The sequence below is a fragment of the Argiope bruennichi genome, chromosome 7 (genome assembly GCF_947563725.1).
Source record: "Argiope bruennichi chromosome 7, qqArgBrue1.1, whole genome shotgun sequence".
Lineage (NCBI taxonomy): Eukaryota > Metazoa > Arthropoda > Arachnida > Araneae > Araneidae > Argiope > Argiope bruennichi.
Window position 1 is genome coordinate 58,313,891 of NC_079157.1, and position 16,613 is coordinate 58,330,503.

General features: G+C 31.6%; 1 protein-coding gene across 1 annotated transcript in view; it reads right to left on the reverse strand.

Annotated features, from left to right (window-relative positions):
• Positions 1–847: 847 nt before the first annotated feature.
• The window catches only part of LOC129976441 (fatty-acid amide hydrolase 2-A-like), a 32,877-nt gene continuing 17,111 nt past the window's right edge, over positions 848–16,613 (reverse strand). Inside the window, exons 6-8 of the mRNA XM_056090011.1 lie at positions 11,159–11,334; positions 5,123–5,215; positions 848–1,504 (exon numbers count right to left, since the gene is read on the reverse strand). Coding sequence (XP_055945986.1) covers positions 923–1,504; positions 5,123–5,215; positions 11,159–11,334 — 851 coding nt within the window. The 3' untranslated portion in view covers positions 848–922. The remainder of the gene's footprint in view (positions 1,505–5,122; positions 5,216–11,158; positions 11,335–16,613) is intronic.

A 16,613-nucleotide genomic window follows, 5' to 3' on the forward strand; every position in this document is an offset into this window, starting at 1 on the left:
AGAGCGATATATATTAAAAATTTAATTTTAATTTCATTTAAATAAAATATAAATAAAGATTTTAGCGTTTCAGGGCAATTACTTCCGTAAATAGTATTGAACAAAAATAGTTTCTAAATTATTTTATAATTGAAATGATTATGAAGGAAGAAATGCTTTTGATTGTACATTTTTTTCTTGTTATTAATTTTTTTATTTGACATTTTTTTAAAATTTTCTTTTGCTTGATTTTCGACACAAAATATCATCAAATACACACAGCTGAATTGAATTTTTCTGTGATCTTACTTAGATTTGAATTTTGAAATAAAATTTTGCTTATTTTGTCTTTGATTTACTGATATTAATTCTTTTCTTCAAATACCCTCAATTTTTTGGAATTTTCGGGTCACGAGGGGTCAATACTTCTATGAACGTCAAACCCCACATAGAAAAATTTCCTTATTTGAATCTCTGCCTGAGGGTGAGCCTTGTTAAAGTCTTCAGGAACTGATTCATCATTTCTTTCTGTTTTATTCCATTTAATTCATTATTGCATTTAAACTTAATATTTATTTCTAATTTGGTTAAGTTCGTTTGTGTTTAGATATGCTCTGTATTTAGAACGCATTAATGTTGCTATCTTTTATTAATTTTGACTCAGGAAATATTTACTTTAAAGTTATTTTCATAAAGATTGCTTTAATTTTTGGTTGATAGTTTCGTATTGAATACACATGATTAGAAAATAATTTTATTGTTTTGCTTTTCATGTTTATTTTGTTCAATAAGTTAATTACTCTTTATATAATTTGTTCTAAAATACTAAAGAAGATTTTATAAAAAGAAACTAACATAAGAAAGACCAAACAAATACCAAAACAGTTTCATAATAATTATTTTTTCTTCTTTGTTATATAATTCACTTCTCATCAATAATTCATTAAACATTTATTGAACATGGACTATTCCAACCACCAAATACTTTGTCCAGTTCCTGTGCTGCCGCTATTGTGAGGTGGTCTTTAAATTGACCGCTGATGGCCTGTATACTGATGGGCAACCCATCACTCAAACCTGCAGGTATTGCAGTAACAGGATAACCCAGAATATTGAATATGGCAGTGTATCCAACGTTCATGAACTTACAAATAGTCATGAGATAATGTGGTGCTGGTTCCGGGTGGGTTGGGAAAAGGAAAATGGCATCTTCTTCAAATATGGCCTCGAATTTCTTATGAAGGGATTTGTACATCTCCAGGCAATTGTAGTACATTTTGCCGCCCAAAGGCTTTGATAATCCGAAGAAAATCAAAGGGAAAGTATGATCCGAACATCGAAAAAAACTCTTCACCAATTCTAGCCAAAGGTTGACCGATTTTTTGCCGTAGCACAGTCCATCTTTTATTGATCCAGCGCCGATTTCTCTGTACTTGGCATTCCACAGAGCGAAGGCGTATTGCATCTCTTTTATGTCCAGAGGTATCGGCTTGACCCCGAATTCTTCTTCGAAGTGTTTTGCTGCCTGAAAATGGAATGAAAAATGCTTAAAAATGTTTATAATTAATTGTTATTTGATGTCCGGGATTACAGGGAAAAATACACCAGATTTTGGATTTTCCGGATATTTGAAGAAGAATACAAGAAGTGTGTAAAATTTGAATATTTGAGTATTGGTATGCCTAAGAAGAATACAAGAAGTGTGTAAAATTTGAATATTTGAGTATTGGTATGCCTTATCCTTAATGAAGACTATGTTTTTATATCCATTGAACTGTTCTATAACTATAAGCGTTGCAGATAGAAGAGTAGGAGATGGTATTCTATACGAATCATCAGATGCGCCTCTCAGGATATGCAGCCTTCCTCTCAACTAAAATGTATTCAGAATTTGAATCAAATATCCTTGATTGTGTCCTTTCGTTACAATCGATAAATAATTTATGTTCAAAAATATCAACTGGATTGAAATTCTTTAAAAATTAGATTATGAAGAAATTTTTCTTGAAACTTGTTCTGTATTTGAATACAGTCACTTTAATATGATCAGTATCGATTTATAAGCTGAAAGGGAAGTAATAAGTCAAATATTATTAATGCATTTTTAATATCATCTTGGTTTTTAATATTACTAAATAATTAACCATTCCATTGTTTCTGAGATTTTATTTCAATTCATTCATTTATTTACATAAGGAGTACACTTCCGAATATCCGGTTCGCGACTTTCCGGCTCTCGTACTATGTGGCCTAGTTTACTTTTATCGTAATTAAATGAGGAAGGCAAGGCGTTGCATTGACAACATTGCTAAGGCACTGGAAGCGAGCCTCTGCTACTTTCCTCCTACGTGTCGTGTGCAAAATATAATTTGTAACAGGAAAAGAGCAGCGTTCTTCTCGTTGTTCGTCGTCATCTATTAAGGACTTTTTCAAAAACTAAAAACTAAATTTTGACTCTTATCTTAGGATTACCTTTTCATATCTGTGTAATCATTTATCAATGAAAAATAAAATCAGTTTGAGTCAATTTTCTTACGAATTGGACCTACAATTTTCGTTAATGCTTTGTTTAATGCATTTAAGATAGGCATTACAGAATTTATGTTAAAATGTGAACAGTTTATCTCATTAACTTACTTTTTCCTCTTATAAACTCTACTGCGCGTGTAGTGCAGTATATAAACTACCAGTACAGAGCCTTCTATTATAATTCGTCACTTTACCGGCAAGTGCTTCCAAGATTCACCGAGCCGTGGTTGCGTACACATTGTGATAGATGGAGGGCTTAGTATTCAGTAAGAAATGAGGAAATACATCATGTTACAAAGCTGTAATAGGCTTCCCAGCACAAAAAGTGTCATCATAAGCAAGACCGTTTTATTTCTAATGATTTTATTTGTGATATTCTAAAACTGAGTAACAACTATACTAAAATTTGTCGAATTGTAAGTTATCCTTTCAGATTTATTAATAATTTGAAGTGTTCTTCTGAACGTAAAAAAGATACGTTAAGAATAAAGGAAATTCAAGCAGCATCCGACTTCATGGTAAGCAAGGTGCAATCTTCTGAATTTTCAGAGGAAATTAAAGATTTGTCAAAAGGTATTGATATTAAACAAAGTAAGATTAAAAATTTAGTACCATTCCTAGATGAGGATAATCTTCGTGTAGGTGGTCGTTTGCAAAAGGCTAAATTAACTCAAAATGAAAAGCATCCTAAGCTTCTTCTTGCTCATCATAGCCTTACAAAAATAATTATGGAATCTTTTCTCAAACGGTATTTACATGTAGGTCCCCAAACCTTACTCCATCTTGTCAGACAGGAATTTTGGCCAGTTGGAGGAAGAAATTTGGCTAGAAAAATAGTTAATGAATGCATTGTTTGCTTCAAAAATAAACCAGTAAGTTGTAGTCAATTATTAGGAAATCTGCCAGGGGAAAAAGTAACTCCTAGCCCACCATTTTTAAATTGTGGTATCGATTTTTGTGGACCATTCTTAATTAAATATAAAGGTCAATGCAAAGGTATTTTTCAAAAGATTTATATTGCAGTCTTCATTTGTTTTTCAACTAAAGCCATACATTTGGAAATAGTTACCGATCTAACGACTAATGCTTTAATTGCAACTTTAAAACGCTTCTTTGCCCGACGCGGTAAATGTGCATGTATATTTTCGGTTAACGCAGGAAATTTTGTTGGGATAAATTCAGAAGTAAAAAGATTGAAAAAATTAATGAGTAATCCTGATGATACTTTAAATAATTATCTAACTACAGAAAGCATTGGTTGGAAATTTATTCCCCCAAGGTCTCCTAATTTTGGAGACTTGTGGGAATCAGGAGTCAAATCTTTTAAATTTCATATAAAGAGAGCAGCAGGTTCTATAGAACTCACATTTGAAGAATTTTTAACATTAACTGCAGAAATCGAAGGTATTCTAAATAGTAGACCTATTGTACCTTTATCTACGGATCCTAATGACTCCGGGAGATTTCTTAATTGGCCGTCCAATAACTTCAATTACTGAACCACAATTAATTGAAAAATCAGATAATTATTTGTCAAAATGGCAAAAATTAACAAAATTAGTACAACAAGTTTGGAAAAATTGGAAACGTGATTATTTGAATAATTTACATCTTAGAAATAAATGGCAGTTTGCTAAGAATAATGTAAATCTCAATGATATGGTCGTAATCAAAGATCCATATTTGTCTCCATATAAATGGAGACTGGGTAGAATTCAAGAATTAATAAAAGGTTTAGATGGCTTGGTCAGAGTTGTAATAAGAGTTTTGAATGGTGTTATTAAAAGAGGTATTAGTCAAATATGTTTACTCCCCAAAAATTAATTGGATTTATATTTGTATATGATTGTAAATGAGATATATAGAGACTTGAACTCATTTGTGTAAATTTGTATATAAGAATTATTTCAATATTTTTTGTTTTGTTTTTATATTTATTCATTTTTTATAATGATTCTGTCGAATTTATTATGATGTGTGAAATTCATATAGTGTCTGAATATTGAAATTGTGCAATTTCAAGGCGGGAGTATGTTACGTAAGCATGTTGCCCCGCCTCTCACTTGTAACGCCCTCAAGCGGCATTTGTAAAAAACTATCAGTCTTGTAACATCATCGATGTAGCAGCAACGCCGAAAGGCAAAGCTCAAAGGAACTCCCAAAAACGGAGAAACAATAAAATCTTTAAAATTTTAAAAAGGTCCGTCATCATTTTTGAACCTCTCCAGATACATCCATTGCTTAGTTTGAAAGTACTTTCCAAAGAATGATTGTTGAAATTGTTTCTTTTAAAAATATAAATGCGATATATCCTGCTTTATATTAAGGTTGGTTTACGCTCGACCAGTTATAAGGTTCCAGTAAGTCACGCATGCGCAGTAGGCAGATCGCACATGCGCTGAGAGAGCGGACAATAGCAAGTTCTTGTCTTGACGGGACAAGTACTTGCTACTGTACAGTTTCTTGCGGGTGCATGGTCTTACTGGATGTTTTGTAGTTGGCTGAGTGTAAACCCACCTTTACGGTGAATAACAATATCAACACAGAAATCACGATAATAAACAACTATTTATATTTTGTAATAAAATGCTAACATATTTGTAAAATATTTTACCTTCATGATTGCTTTCCGCACGTCTGGTCGTGCCGAGTTAAACCTTCCAGGTAGTTCTTTCATGTAATAAACTTTGACTTTACGAAAATCAACCTGAAAAACAGTAAAGAGCGTCTTGAAATTTTGTAAAGTATTCATTACTCATACTAGTCATTATAATATAGGAAGTTATTTTACAGTTACAACTTAAAAATGTGCTCATTATTCCTTTGTATGTTACGATGTTTTGAATTTAGGCGTGATAAATAAAACTGGAATAATGATTCAAGTTTAAAAGTTTTTAAAATTTTGTTTAATTTCTTTTTACTATAAAATTTGTAAAACATTAAAATTGTTTTTGAGATATTTCTTTAGTTATTTTAATTTTTTTATTATAGAAAATGAATGATTCATGCAAAAATGAATGATTTGAAATTTTTAAAAATGTGTCTTTGTAATATCAATTAGATACCGCAATATAGTTTGGAACTGACTCCAAATTCAAGGTTTCGGACTAGCGATTTCGTGAAGCATAAAGCTAAATTTCAGGAATTGCATTGTTTCAAAATAGTTATTACTTTATGATTTATTTTATTGAATTGCGAATTGAAGTTTTTTCAATTTCTCAAAGTAACCTTGAAAAAAAGTACAGATGGCAATTATTTTGATTTCATAATTAGTTTAATTTATTCGCAGTGAAATTTTTTTATATTACCTCAATAATTTTTAACACTTTTTATTTCATGATTTCCAAAAAATAATTTTCTCATTCGACTAAAACGCGTTCCTATAATTTTGTCAATTTTAGCTCCTACATATTCAATAAGTTTATAACTAATATGTGAAATATTTTAATTAATGTTTCTGCTTTCCTTAATAAACTTTAAAAACCTTTTAATACGATACTTGTCGTTTATGGAGGTCTCTTTGGGACATAAGTGTTTCAATAAGATTAATCAATTGATAACAATAATCGAAATGGATAAAATCATCGATATTTTCATCACACCGAGAGAAAAAGTAAAAATCTTACTTCAGGCTTATCTATAATTTATTTCAAAACTGAAAATGAAAAACTTTATTAATTGTTGTGTTTCGACAATTATTCCATAAAAATTCATTGATAAACTGTTCGTACTTCTACAATTTTTCAAAACTCGCTGAGCAGTACTACAAGACGCATTTCAAGATATCAAGTGATTGACTCATTTAGCATTCGTGAGAGAATTTTCTGCAATGTATTCTTCCCTGTCAGAATCATTTATTGTATTACTTGCTCACAATTTTTCAAAATTTCACGAAATTTCTTCAAAATTCAAGAATTTATCATTAAAAAAACTCATGATTTTTCAAAATTTCACGGAATTTTATCCAAATTCAAGAATTTCTCATTCAAAAAGCTCATGATTTTTCAAAATTTTACGAAATTTCATCAAAATTCAAGAATTTATCATTTGAAAAGCTCACAATTTTTAAAATTTCACAAAATGTTATCAAAATTCAAGAATTTATCATTCAAAAAGCTTATGATTTTTCAAAATTTTAAAAAGGGTAGGCTTTGAAATCTTCAGTTGCTCTTCAACATTGTGTTGATTTATTTCAGATAAACTTTTATAGCAGTTAAGAATTTCAGTTTTATTTTAACACTCAAATAAGTTTATTATATTGATATAATAATTCAATTGCAGGAAGTTTATGGCTGTTCAACAGGTTTCTGTTAGACATGGTGACGCAATTGGCCCTTCAAACCGAACCAAATCTTCACAGTTCAGACGAGAAAAAACGGTGAAACCCGTCCAGTAGAAAAAAAAACGACTCTGTGATGCTTCCCTACAAGGGGATTGGCAGTCGTTAACACTGGTTAAAAACAAAGGGCCGGTATTTTATTTAACTTTAACTTTACCTCAAAGCTTTTAAACCTTTAAAATTCATAAATTTTTTGAATTTTTAAAAATTATGTAATTAATTTACATGCATAGAGTCTAAGGGAAGTGAAAATACCTTTAAAAAATTTACAGTACACTGCACCACGAGAGGTGGTGCTGGTTTCACTGGAATACCAAAGTGCACCTACGTCGTATTCTTCTGATGAAAAATTAATATTTTTCAATTCGTTTTGTAACATAATTATTCTTTTTTCATTTATAGAAATACTGAAACATATAATATAATCAATGAAAGCTTCTTGTACAATCTTGCAACATGAAAAAAAATTACAAAAGAAAAATTTTGTGTCAAATTTTTGTTTCAGTCAGTTGAGAAAAATGTGTCTAAAATACAAATTCCACTTTCGGATATTATTAATACATGCGAGATATTAATCGCCAAATAACTCGCCAAGAAAGACATTATAGATTCAGTAAAAATCCAAAATTCACGCCAAAAAATATTTCGTTACTATTGTACGCCAAAGCCATGTAAAGCTGTCTCTGATATGATGAGTTTATTATAGAGTAAGCAAGAAAGTATTGGGAAACTCCCGCTCGCTCTGTACGAACAAGGATTTTTACTAGCGGGCTGGGACTATAGGCAATTATTAAAGATAAAATATTATTTCAGGACTTTCTGTTTCGGTCAGAAACCACAGCGGGTTTAGAAATAATATTTAGAAAGTGGTGGTTTCACTGTCATACCAATGCACATCAAAGGGTTTTAAAAAGTGTATTTAACAATAAAAAAAAATCAATGAGAATTTGAATATGCTCATTTGGGACAGGGGATTTTGATAATATAAAGCGGATGATAAAATTACCCGTGATCACTTTAAGCGGTGTACACTGAAAATCATTACTCTTAATAAACGTTTTTTAATCAATTCTTGTTTCGCTTTAAAATAATTAGAATATGTAGCTTCTTTAGTGCTTGGTTTGAAATTTCCATTATATCTAAAACACGAAGTGAAAGTTAATCAAGGACTTTTCAATCACACGTGATTAATTATCATAATGCAGGGTTACCACGCCACCGGGAGAACAAGGAAAACCGGGAAAACACAGGGCATTTAAAAATCGTTTAAAAAACCGGGAAGTGCAGGGAAATGTGAAAATTTTCATAAAAACAGTAAAAATGCAGGGGATTTTAAGCTTCTTAGTTATTTTTTCCCGTCTAAAAATACCACTCTAAATATTGTGTGATGAAAGTTTATAAGCCAGTTAACAGCTATACACGAGCAATTGTTTTTGTATTGTGGTCACGTTACTCAGCTGCGAACCGCAAGATCCCACGTTCTATCCTAGCTCATCACAAACCGCCACAATTGCAAGAATAAAAGATCATAACATAAGTTCCACAAATAAAACAATACTACTCGCGATTGTGTAATGCAAAACTCACCCTTTTTCTCTCTCTCCTTTTTTTTCTGCATCGATAGTTCCAGTTTCGATTTATGAAAAAGTTGTTCTTTTTCCATGCGATTCCCGAATTGCAGCTAATGAGCATGCGCGAGACTTATGCAACTGCCCGAAAGAATAGAATACATTTCTCTAGCGGGATTGGCAACATTCAATCTGCGGAAGCAGTGAGTGTTGTTTAGTCTACCATGCTTGAGTTTATTGAATGATTTGTTTATTATTTGAGAAACTTTGAGCTTTTTCTTTGTAGATTAGAGAATATTTTAAAACTAATGAGCTGTTCGAAATCCATATGTAATACGAGTTGAACGGATAAAAATAATCTATCGACAAATTTCACAAAATCAATTTGTTGCGCACTGCTCACTTTGTGAGAAGATAATAAGCCTAAGTAATATGGAAAAAAGGGTACTTACCAGTCATGCTGAAAAAAGAATACATGCAAGACTGTGTGCCAGTTCAAAAGAATTATCAGTGACGCTGGACTTAGTATCTAAAAGGAATGACAGGTCAAAACCAAAAATGTCAGATTTTATGTCCAAAAATAAACCGGCTTCGAACTTTTTATTTCAAGAACAATAATTTAAAGCTGAATTTTTATGGGCATTAAAACTTGTTGTGTCACATTTGTCCTTTAATTCCTTCAATGATATGTCGAAAATATTTTCACATATGTTCACTGAAAGTGAAATAGCTAAAAAATGTTGTACTTTACAGAAATGTTGTACAGAAATGCAGAAATGTTGTACTTTATTGCTACGGATTTGGTCCATTAGCGTCATGGAGCTAATGGCTGAAAAATCTGCAGAAGTTACTGAAATTGATGCCCAAATATTTGAATTGGCAAAAATGAATAAATAAAAAAAATTCCTTTGTAAGGTTTTTTTTTTGTTGTTGCCGCTGGTAAGTTATTGTTGAATGATTTGTATTATGATACCAAAAATATTTTGTGTTTTATTTCACTCAAGTTCTTAATTTTGTGTGATTTACAATGAAAGAATATGAGTGGTAATATATCTCACCATTATATAAATTTTATTTAGCTAAATTCTAAATAATAATTAAAGATAAATTGTTTCTTTTTCTGTATTTAAATATAAACCCTCTTTTAATACGCTATTATTTAGTATAATATTAAATTGTTGCTTTCTTTCATTGCCTTTTCCATTCCTTAAAACCGTTTTTCATTATAACTAGCACATGAGTGCTATTTTCTATACATACAGGGGAAAAACAGGGAAAATACGGGGAATTTTTTTCCAGATATAAGTGGCAACCCTGTAAAGAAATTTCATTCAGCTATAGCATTCAGAAAAGATGAACGATAGGACTACCGCAAGAAATATTTTAGATTCAACTGAAAATATCTAATGACAACAATTTTTAAAATAGCAATACGCTTTAAAGATGACTACTTACAGCTTTTAAACATAAAAAAAACATATTAATAATTTGAAAGTTGCAAGTTTTGAACGTAATTTTATTTTTTGTGTGTTTGATGTTGATACTTTATAATAGCTAGAGTTTTTTTCTATTGTTACGTTTAAAATAAAAATAGTTAGAGTACCATGGTCTAAGCACAAAGCCTCTATGACTAACATTTCATGCATTGAAACATTAAAAGTAGGCCTAATATTGGCACTGAAACGGTTAATTTATTGTTATATTCCCTAGAGAACTAAGAAACTGACTTCTTACATGTCAATATCTGATCTTCAGCTCTCAATGTGCACGATTTTATTAACTCATGATATCTCTATGATGTTATTGATATTCTAAATGCTGTGTAATATCGTGAAAGGAAAGCTACCTATTAGTTGCTTTGTAGGTCATTAAAATAAAAAAAAAAAAACTCAATTAATGAGTAAATAAATAAATCCAATCAGTAATTTACTTGCCAGGTGTTTAGTGGCATTTGTGATGTTATTGAATGAACTAATATTGACATGCGCTGCTTCAAAGCATTCGAATTAAGAAAATTTTGCAAGCTTTAAATAAAAATGACCAATCGGAGATACGTCAAGAAATTTAAGAATCCAGAATGTGGCATCGACATCTAGAGTAATCAGCATGTGACTACTGTGAAACGCTCCAGAAAAGCATTTTCAGTTGAGCATATGCATGATCATGCTGCATTTGTGGGTTTTCAGCTAAACACTGATTAGGACTTTTAGGATGAGAGAGGGCGCTAGTAAAGCGATTTAAAACCTTTATTTCTCTATTTGTCGAAGAAAATAAGTCTTTACATAACACAAATTCTATAAATGGTAAAATATTAGGATAATATAAACACCTTTTAAAATTTAATGATCAGATTCTTATCTGCTTCATTATGCTCATTTTTTTATTAGAATATTTATAAAAATGAGCATCTGCTTCAATATTGCTGTATGCAAGTGTTCAATGCTGGACAATCTGATAAATAAAAACAAATAACCATTCACAAAGTTAGTAAAATAAAAATATATATATATTAACTTAAAATAAATCTTTAAAATGTTAAAAATGTGCTTATCGAAATTGATCATTTTATTATACGAGGATTTTCATAATATTCAATATTAAGTGTCGCAAATGCCCAAATCCACCCCTGTCAAGGTGGAAAACTTAGGGAAAAAAAAACTATCGACTATTAATAATAAATCTTGTAAAATTCCTTCAGTATATTAATTTAAAAAAAAGATTAGTTAAAATTAAATTGGCATACTTTTTCGTCTAGTCGAATTCTTTTGTCGTTACCAGAAAGAACTTTAAGCAGCAAAGGTAAATCTGAAGCATATCGGCACATGGGTCCCGTGCTAACAAAGTGAAGCTGTGGTCTATCGTCCTTCTTGCCCGGGAACATCTGGCAGTAAGGGAAACTTCCGTTGTTCGATACGATGCCTACAAATAAACGACAGAGAACTTGTAGTTAGCTTAAAATACTCATGTTGCGTTAAGACATAAGATTCTTGAGGAATTATAAATGCAACTGTTTTCCAAGAAGAAAATTTAACAGTTATGAAGGATTACAGAAGTCAACAATAAATTTACAGAAATTTTGAAAAGCTAGTGGAAATAAGTTGGTGAAACTCTGTAGGCCAATTTATATTCATATGCTTGAGAGCCAGTCTTAGGATCTGTCTTTCTTTGACAATTAAAGTTACCATGACCAGCTAGAAATTGGGTTATTTTGTAATTAGTATAAAAATGATGGCATGATAGTCTCTTATTAATGGATGGAAAAAATTTCTTTGTTAAGCTCCCTTTATTTGAAAGGAGGTATTCTTTATTCCAAGACTCCACTATTTTTTCTCTCGTAATCTTCTTGTAAAAGGATTTAGGAATATTAACGTCAATGTCGATTTTGCGCTTAGTGGCAGCTTTTGCAAGCCAATCGGCCCGCTCATTTCCATAAATGCCCGTGTGTCCACGAACAAATGCAAAAACTATTGAGATATTTTTATCTTTCAGGCTTTTAATTTGCTTTTGGATTTCAACTATTATGTTGTTAGACTAAGAAATACACTTCAGAGAATCCAAGGATGATAGAGAATCGGTACAAATAAGATAGTCTGAGATTACACTATTTTGTTCAGCGATCCATTTGATGGCGAAGTTTAAGCATAAGAGTTCAGCTACAAAAACTGTGCATTCATCACGAATCCTGAATTGAAAGTGCTCGGATTCAATACCACCCCTGAAAACAACAAATGCGAAACCAACTTTACCATCAATTTTACTGCCATCGGTATAGCAAATAACAGGAAAAACATCCTTGGTTTTATCACTAAATTGAATAATATTGATTGCGGTTCTCTCTGAGGGATGAGGGAGGAAAGATGGAGACAGAATATAATCATAATTAGAGATGTAAGAAGCAGAGAGATTTTCCTTATAGGCAATATGATGAAGAATAACAATATCAATTGGAGGGAAGCCAGAAATTGCATAAACAGACTCGTAGCTTATGGTACGATATCCGCGTATGACCCGCAAAAGTATCCTTCTTTGTATGCGTCGCAGATATTTAGAATTCACCTTCCTTTTAAGCGCTGCACCCCAAACTCTAGAACCATACATTATGAAGGGTTCGATTCCTTGTTTATAAATGAGCGAATGTACGTTGGAATTAATACCAAACGTGTTGCGTGCACTCCGATTTAATCCACGCTGCAATTTGTCACATTTCTCTGATACGTAAATTAAGTGTTGCTTCCACGAAAATTTACTATCAAGAAGAACCCCAAGATATTTCATTTGCTTTACTACAACCAAGAGAGCTCCGTTGAGATAAAGCTGAAATGCATCATAGCAAACGTTTCGTTTTTCAATAGCCATGACTCCTGTTTTTTCAGGATTAAATTCTAATTTAAAACCTTTTGACCATTCAGAAGCGAGGTTCAAAGTTTCCTGTGCGTGTAGGAAAGTCGCTGGAAGATCCCTACCTTGGAAACAAATTAGGATGTCATTAGCAAAAGCTATGATGTCACAGCAGGCCAGATTTTTAAGTTTAGATAGGAGATCATTGATAATAATATTCCAAAAAATAGGTCCAGATACTGATCCCTGAGGGCAACCCCTTTCAAGCCGACGGATTGCTGAAGTTGAACCCAGTTGCATTTTGGCCATTCTGTCATTTAAAAAGTCAGCTTCAGATCAAATTCCGAAATGGAAACATTATTATAAATGTTGACTTGGAAATCAAGAAATGTGTTGATATTTGCATCGCAAAACTGATTAGAAATATTTTTAAAGCTTTCTAAATCACTAATTCGTTGTTAGTTTTTATTTGCTCACAAAAATTCAAATTGCAATTTCCTCTAAAAAAATCGTCTCCTCTTCTCAAACCACTAAACAGAATCTCTTTTGCTATGTCATAAGGATTTACTTCCAAGTGTGTTAAAATTTCTTTTAAATTCATATCAGTCACAATTGTATGCTCTATGTGGTTGCTTATCTTAATTTTTATTTTCTCGTAGACGTAGCATACAGTAAAGTACTAAAATATGCGATTTCAATGGTCAATTTCATACAATTTAGAATTTTTTTATTGTATTTTATAATAATGATACGTGACGTAGATCTTTGTTTGAGTACCAGTGCCAAAGTAGTTTTTTTCAGTTTTGGTGTAAAATGGTAAAGCATAAAAATTTGCTATTGTAACGGTCAGTTTCATACAATACATAATGCTTTTTGAATTTAATAATAATAATAACAATAAACTTGACATAGAAATATTTATTTGAATGCCAATGTCAATACATTTTCTCTCAATCTAGTGTAAAATGGGAGCTTGTGAAAACTTCGGAAATTATAGCTGAAGAATATTTTGTCTAGCTACAGAAGTCTTTTTGAATATAGTTTCGAACTGAGATGGTAAAGGTCTGATTATTTTTAAGTTTACGGTAAAAGACCTCACCCAAAAGATTTCAAATCAGACGGTCTCAAAATCAAGGCTGTTTCAAGAAAAGGACCATTTAGTATTCACATTTGATCGTTTTTCCCTCAATGTGAAAGAAAAGTATTTGGAAACTAATGATCTGGGTAGGATGATATTTAATTTGGTAGAAGGAATTCCCAGTACGACTGCTAAATTGCTTCCTAATTTGCATGTTCAAATCACGTCCGGGTCACCAATGTGGCGGATTGCGATGTGCGAGGATAGAACCTAGGACCTTGTGGTTCGCAGTGCAGTAACATGACCACGATACAAAAGCAATTGCTCGGGTAGCGTAGCTTTTAACTGGCTTATAAGCTTTCACCGCATGCTAAATGGTCCTACCATTTGTCAATATTTAGGTCTTTATGCTTGTTGATATTACTCATGTGCAATAATCGTATTCGTTATAACAAGGAAAATTTAATTCTGTATATCTAAATGGCCTTTTTAAAAAAAATTGCAGCAAAAAGTAAAGAAAAAAATGAGATTTAATGATAAACTAGTGATTTAAACAGGCGCTAAAGCGTGCGATTAAAGGTATGTGATTACGTTCGGGATGAATTTCTTGAAAGACGTTTGAGAATGCTTATATTTTTTGGATATTTGCATAAAAAATGTTGTAAAAATATCTTTAGAAGCAAAATATAATATTTAAGTGGCTAAAATATTTTAAAAATTGGAGAAAAGGGCCGGGTTTTTTTTTAGCTAAAAAAATATAAAGTAAAAATCTTCTAGTTTAGTTTTTTTTATCAAATGATTTGCTTCAAATTTTGCTGACAGCTGACGAAATGTGTTTCTAAAGTAAAAACTAAGCTGTATTGCTAAACATTCTTTACATATTGGGGGTCGAAATGATAAATAAAATTAAGTTTTCAAATTAATTCTTTTTGCATTCGGAAGCACTAAAATAACTATAAAATATTTTTAAATGAATATATTACTTATTCTCTAGTTCATGTATTTCTGAACATAATGAGATATTACTATACTGACTTTGAACAAAAAAATAGGATTATCATTCAATTTACGAGGTTTATCGTTAAAAAATTACGGTTGTTGTTTCTTATGGCACTTGCCAGCGATAAGCCCGCTGTTCGAAGGCAGCCGATTTAAGCCTGAGGGGGAGCGCCTCTTGTTTTTATCGTAGAGCCAACTAGGGCCAAGAGTACGACTTGACTACACACACGTCCCAACCCTTTTCAGGGGGCGGACTTCATTCACGTATTTCATTCACTCCTCTCCAGATCATAATTTAGTCCTCAATTAGAGAACGATCACCCCTGATCCAGTACCCCCTGTATTATTACTCTCGACATGGAGGACTTTGTGACCACGACAGACTTATACGGCGCCAGCCACCAAACACGCGGGGAATCTTCGGCCAGCGGGGTTCGAACTCGCAACCTAGGAGACGCGAATACAACGCTCTACCAACCAGGCTATCCCGGCACCGTTAAAAAAAAATTCTATCGAAGATTACAATTTAAGAAAATACCATCTAAAAATGTAAAATAGCATTGAAATGTATGTCAACGCAAATAAAAATCATTGTAAATTACCAAAAAATGGTGCTAGAAACAAAATTCTAATAGTTTTATTAAAAGAAACCTATTTAAACATTAAGATTATTAAAAAAAAATTATATTTTCGAGAAAAAAATGACTTAAGTCATCTACCTCAAGGCCATAAGAAACATAAAGATATTGTATTTAGGGATTGCAATACCGGACCAAAAGTTCAATACCGGTATTCGGTATTTTTTAAATCTTAATACCGGAATACCGGTTTTAATACCGGTATTAGAAATTTTAGAAAAAGAAAGAAAACACAGGTGTTTCTTTCTTTTATTTGCCAGTTTTGTTAGAGAGTGTAAATATCACAAAAATAATTTGTAACTTATAAATTATAGCAGTATATAATCACAAAAAAGAAAGAAACATCTTATTTATTTAAATCACAAAAAAGTGTAAATATCACTATTCAGTCTGGGGTACTATTACAACTTTTTGAAATGTGATCTTAAAAAACATAATGCATCAATTGTACTGTCATTAAGCCTGGAAAGTAATTTTGTGTAAAAATTACCAGCTATCGAAAACGCTCTTTCGGCATCTACGCTAGTTGGTGGTACTGTTAGCAATGCGCAATATACTTTTTTCAAGTATTTACCTCTAAATCCCTCATCTTCAAATAATCGATTTCTCGTCGGATGGTTTTAGCTATAGCTGATTTCTGTATTGTATTTTGGTTCGTTGAAATTTTTTTATTTATCGATAGTTCTAATTTTTGTTCAAGAGACAATTCGTTTTCACTATCGACAGTAGTGACATCATAATCTTCGATAATTGAACCGAATTCTTCTGAATGTGGATAGGGTTGTGGGTAAAAAATTTTAATAAAATTTACTCCAAACTTAATCAGATTTGAATTGGTTATTTTCTTTTCTTCTTTTTCATTTTCATTTTTAAATTCATTATAATTATGTAAATACCGTAAGACATTTTCTATTTCGGTATGCCTTTCTTCTGTGCGATTTTTCAATGTAATATATAATTCTTCAGATAATGATGTGTGCTGTTCTTTCAGTGACTGCAACATGAAATTTATTGTTGCATTAGCTGTTGATAAATTAGAATCTCTCCGACACAATGCCTCAATTGTCAGTTTTATTGGAAGTAGAGCTGATATATTTCTGGATATTAAGTCGAATTCACTATCTGAAAAATTAATTTACAGGTTT